This window comes from Vicugna pacos, chromosome 34 (genome assembly GCF_048564905.1).
Source record: "Vicugna pacos chromosome 34, VicPac4, whole genome shotgun sequence".
Taxonomy (NCBI): Eukaryota; Metazoa; Chordata; class Mammalia; order Artiodactyla; family Camelidae; genus Vicugna; species Vicugna pacos.
The window spans coordinates 9,111,006-9,116,792 of record NC_133020.1 but is presented as its reverse complement, the minus strand read 5'-3'; the positions used below and the strand labels follow the sequence as shown (position 1 = coordinate 9,116,792).

The 5,787-nt window shown below is 40.2% G+C and overlaps 1 protein-coding gene across 1 annotated transcript in view; it reads right to left on the bottom strand.

Moving 5' to 3' along the window:
• Window positions 1-1,118: 1,118 nt before the first annotated feature.
• GYS2 (glycogen synthase 2) overlaps window positions 1,119-5,787 on the bottom strand; it is a 39,508-nt gene continuing 34,839 nt past the window's right edge. Inside the window, exons 14-16 of the mRNA XM_006199922.4 lie at window positions 5,470-5,633; window positions 4,131-4,211; window positions 1,119-2,075 (exon numbers count right to left, since the gene is read on the bottom strand). Coding sequence (XP_006199984.1) covers window positions 1,854-2,075; window positions 4,131-4,211; window positions 5,470-5,633 — 467 coding nt within the window. The 3' untranslated portion in view covers window positions 1,119-1,853. The remainder of the gene's footprint in view (window positions 2,076-4,130; window positions 4,212-5,469; window positions 5,634-5,787) is intronic.

The following is a 5,787-nucleotide window of genomic DNA, read 5'->3' as shown; positions in this document are numbered from 1 at the left end:
TCTGCCAAAAAATAATGTGCTAGCATTAAAAAAAAATCTATGTGGCATTATAATAGGTGCCTGTCATTCATTATGATTTGATTTTAAAGTGGATTTTCTAGCCAGTGTGTATGTCCAGTGTATTGAGAATTATTTACTCATCTAACACAGACTTGTATTATAGGCTATTTAAATATATTGTGTCTATTCCCAGCATACGTGTCCTGTACATTGGTACTTTCAGTAACAGTGGATCAACCAATTAAGCAATCAAGAGTATTCCTTGAATACACACATTGTGCCACTTCACTAGGGGTATATTTTCACGGTTATTACCAGAGTGAAACTCATTTTATCATGAGATCTTACTGGCAGTTCAGCAAATGAGTATTTGTATCATAATACAGATCTATTTCATCTTTTTTCTGACCTCCTCTGCACAACTTTCCAAACTACTCTGCAGATGCTGGGTTAATTGATATCCATAGGGCATTTTTCAGGAATTCGGCTCGAGGCAATTTATGTTCCTTCTTCCTAAACCTCTAAAATGGAGGCCGGTTGCAAACTCATGAGTTGTCCTTCCTGATTTGTTATTTGTATCCACCATTCTTCTACTTTTCCCTGACAATGGGGTGACAGGAGGGCTGGGGTAGTTTTCTGCCAGTCTTGAACCATCTGACACACCCTCATTGTTCCTCTTTCCTTGTTGCTATCAGCAGTCCCTCACTGAGAAGACCAAGATGGTCTTAGACCCTCTACAAACCTAGGCCAATTGATATGCCAACCAAGATATTCACCGTGAACTAAATGTGTCAATCCTCAGTTGTGGAAAAAACAATCCGAGCGTGAATGTGGGTTAGTTTGGGTTTTTGTTTTTGCTAATTTAGGTTTAATTACATTTAAAACACAAATATGTTTAACTACACTCATTCAACCATGTCTCTAAGCACATTATGAATGTGTTAGAGACACTGTCCTTATAATTAAGTAGACTCTATGTTGTCTTTTTGCTAATTTTTTAATGGTTTTTATTGATTTTAGATGTTACCCTTTGTAAGGCACTATCCTGTAGGTGCTTTGTACATGTTAGCTTATTGAAATTTCTAAAAGAATTTTAAATGAGACATTACCAACGAGAGTTAAAGCCTTAAATATTGATATATTTATTCATTAGGATTTAAAAGTTGGAAGATTGACCCAGTTTTCAGAAAGCCTTTTCACTTAAACAACAGAAAGATTGTACAGGTGGTATAGTACAGATGGTGACATCTTCCCATCATTAGTCTGAGAAGTGACCTTGTACATATGAATTAATATGCATCAAAATCTGAATTTAAGGGAGCTATCGTCTTACGGAATATGACTGTCTGCCAAGCTAGATATAAACTCGTGATTCTGACTCATGTGAAAAATAAAACTAATCACTAAAGATCAACTTATACATAGGCAGTGTACATTGATGGTGAAGATCGGGCTCCTTTCGCGGGGAAATGGCAGACTTGTTCAGCAGGCATAGCAGCTGTAGAAACACTAAGCAAAGGATTGTGGTGATGCTAATTTAAAAATAAACATTAGGAAATGAAAATTCTTCTTGCTTAGAATAACCATTTAAGGAAATACTTACAGACTTCCTCCTTTAATTAACACCCTTCCTCGTGCTTAAATTTACTGGGGGAAAAGGAGTTGGGGAAAAATAATTTGTATTTTATTATAAATTACAAAATGGCCATTCACCTCGTCTCCTCCACTCTTTAGGCAGAGAATAGATCCCATTGTAATACTTAGAAGAAGAGAGTGAAATGGGTGGCACTTTCAATTCTTTAATCCTTCTTGCTGTGTTCTCATTAAACGAATCTGTTCAACAAGAGTGGAATTCAGTTCTTGTATTCGCCGTGCAGCTTCTTCTTTCCGTGAGGAACACGACCCAGAGTAAACGGGGACTTGATATTTAACCGATCCCTTTCTGCCTCCTCTTCCTCATCATATCTGTCATCCTCATTCTCATCCTCCCCATCACTGCTCTGAGGACTGGAGACTTGGGACCCCGAAGGAGAAGGTGGGACCGAGGAAGGCCTGGGGTATTTAAACCCTTCTGTCTGCCAAAGACAAAAATAAGACACAAAACATTATAACAACGTCTTGACTTTTCAACAGCGTGAACACATTGCATGTGCATTTAATAAACAACATAGTTGGATTTTTTTCATGGTCCGTTCAAGACAGATTCATGGAATAAAATAGCCTTCTTTTATTGAATACTGAAAACGTGCCAGGCGTTATATATAGATAATTGTATTTAATCTCCAATCAATTTGTTCTTCCCATTTACAGAAGAAAATTGAGAGTGCAAGGGGCCAAATGACCTGCCCAAGTTCACACAGCACGTAAGTGGTAAAGCAAAGATGCGTTCCAGGGCTGTGATCACCCCAGAGGCTTTCATATCAACTGCCATGATGCACTGCTGATATTATCCATCTCTATGTCACCCTTCAGATTTGCTCTAATTACCGAATGTGGGCATCTTGGATACTCCATGGACAGCCACCACTAGAAAGAATCCTGGAAGCCAGGCTACTGTTGACCTTGAAATTCCAACAGGTCCTCTTAGTTAGCAAGCAAATGTCACTAGCTTTTAGTCACATTGCCCATCTACCTAAGATTCACCGAGATAATGCATTTGACAAACACATACTAAGTATCACCTATGGGTCAGGCATCATGATGTCACTGAGGAAACAAAGATGAAAAACATGGTCCCTGCTTTCTAGATGTGCATATGCTCCATTGATCCGGAAGACAAAGGCATAAAGTGGTTACAGCACTTGCCATTCTGTACTTCAACTATTTTTAGACATTATTCTGTTATTACATGGACCATCATTTCAAGGTTCAGCTGTTTTACCTGAAAGCAACACAAAAAAGAATTCTGAATCCTGCGCTTAGGACCTGGCTCAGAGTAGGAGCTCAGTACTTAGCTGAATTTGCTAAATAAATGCACGAATAAAGCTGAATTATCATCAAAGGCAGGGACCGCCTCTAAATAAACCAAGAGGTTCATTCTGTTAGAAACATGGATGTGGGACTTGGAATTTGTATACTGAGGGATTCACAAAACACTTTCATTGTCTGGTTGAACAGATTTCACTTTGGGTTAACATTCTAGATCTGTTCCCCAGACATCTGATAGAGGCAGAATATAGGGTATTAGGCAAAATTGTTTATGGTAGAAGTGACTCCTGATTGGAAAATTACATCTGAGTTTGGAGGATCTATAAACACTTCATGAAGATCTGTAGCTTTTGGAAATCCTTGAATTTGATGGCTCTTGCTAATTGCACATGTTCCTTGCGGAGAGCCTAGAAGCTTGTCCGTGAAGATTTACATGAGATGTTGGCTCCTGTGGGGCGCAGAACCACTAAGCTAAAATGGATCTCGTACTCAGTGGTATGGGTTTCATCTTTTGCACCTAGGTTTTCATCAGGTGGGTAGCGGATAGAGACGTTCAGTTCTTGCACTGCTGTGTAGACTGCTGCCAGGACTAACTGCATCGAAGAGAAGTGCCTGCTACTCCCCTACTTCAAGCTGTGTTTTCTCTCTTATATCCTCTTAAGTGAATGTTGTAAGTAGCCTACATTGTAAGTAGCCTATATAAATACCTAAGTGAACTTCAGAGGAAGATTCCCTGGTGGGCGTTGCTGAATAGAACACAGTCATCTGGTCCAGTTCCTCCTGTGGTGCTTGAATTGTCTCTTGCTCTTGCCAAATCATCACCCTCTATTTAAGCCTTTCCGTGGAGAGCAGATTCACTTCAGATTAAAACGGGCCACTTTATTTTTCAACAGCTCTCAAAAGAATGGATGTCTAAGAGAGGTTTCCGGCACTAAGGCAGGGAGAGCTTTGAATGAAAGAGCTTCTCCGATGGCTTGCATTAGCTGACCACTCCCTCTAGGCATAAGTTACCTCTGAACTGAGCACTTTGCGTTGGTGTGCTTTGTCGGTTTCTCCATTTACTTTGCTGCAGCACGATGAACACGCACAACCGTTTGTGAACTCGGCCACTCCCAAACCAAAGGCATTGTTAGGACTTCCCCATACGTTAAAAAAAAAAAAAACAGCTTTGAAAACAATAAACAATACTTCAAACTATTTACCGTGGGTGGTGATGTGGGTTCCATGTGGAATTTATCTGGAAAAGCTCTGCTTAATGTCAGGTGCCTGGCATGCTGGTAATACTATGACAGAAAACCAATCCACGGGTTAAAAAACACTCGATATATCTCGGTAACCAAGTTAGTATATAAAATCTTATTCTCCCAGTTACAAAAATACGTATTTTTCAAAGTGGCAGATTCTCTTCATTCTAAATTTAAGAATCAGAAAACATGTGGCCACTTATAGTTTTGTTTTTCAGTAAATAGGTAAAGAAATAGTACCAAAAATTGGAGGGGAAAAGCTTAGTGAACGCTGAGCTGAGTGTTAAGGTGACTGAAAACACTGGTTTCATTCGACAGAGAAGCAGTGCAGCCTGGAGAAAAGATGAGGCCTGAATAATTACACAGACTGGGTTTAAATCTTGCCTCAGACCTTAGGTAAGAAACATGACTTGTGACCCTGCTTTCATGATGAAATGAAGACAGTGAAATTAATCTCCCTGAGTGGTATGGGCATCGCTACGGGCGTTAGTGTGTGTAGACACTCAGCTGATGTCTGCATCTGTCACCCAGAGCTGAGCAGTATCTAAGCAGATGCATTATGTGAAGGCAAAGTCAATTTAGCTTTTATTAAATCATCCAGAGCCGAGCTACACGAACATCTGAGTATTTGCAAACCTACTGCATGATTGAAGGGAGGTATTCCCTGTATGTCTTTTTTCCCTCCACCTTAAAAAAAAAAAAACCCTTTTCATTAATTTATTTATCATTCCATTTATTTTTGCTTTTAGGGGAGGGAAGGTAATTAGGTTCATTTATTTGATTTTACTGGAGGTGCTGGGGATCGAACCCAGGACCTTGCACATGCTGAGCACACACTCTACCACTGAGCTATACCCTGCCCCCAACCCCTGTACCTGTCATTTTGAGAAACAAACTATTCCCACTCCCCACTGTAGTCGAGGAATATGGTCAATTATCTCTTAGAGTGAAATAAAATAGAGACTTTCCTCTTGATGTTTTCCTCCTCTTCTTGAAACAATACCTGTAACGCATCCAGTTAAGTACTGACCATAGAATAATGAGTCAGATCATGGTGAGATCCTGAAGGACTGGCTGCTATGGGCTCAAACTAATTATGAAGAATTGGCGTTTGGACTTTGCAAACTCATATCAAGTTAAAAAGTATTCATATTCATATTGAGTCCATGAAAACATCCCTGAGATCTTAACAATTCTGATACAGAAGTGACTTGACAGATTACGACTTAAGTCAATTCTTTGACAGTCCGGCGGGGTTTTTACAGGGGTCCTCTGTGTGGATCACGAACTTGCTTACTCTGCCTAAGTATCTCCAATCCAGAAGATCCGAGAGCCTCTCGGTTCGATTCCTCTGAATAATCCTCTGGCGGCGTGACTGTTTGCAAAATCCATAGAGAAACTTGGTCAGCTGATTGCAAGAATCATCCAGGGAGCGGAACCTCCTGTCAACAATGTAAATACCTGAGGGGCACAAAAGCCAGAGCAAGGTCAAGGCCAAACTAACCAGAGAGCATTGCTTCTCCCGATCCTGAGGGTCCATCCTAAACCACGTGCTTTTCCACTCCCTGAATCCCTTGTTGCCTCGGATTTATCTTTTCCCTTCCAAGGCTGTATT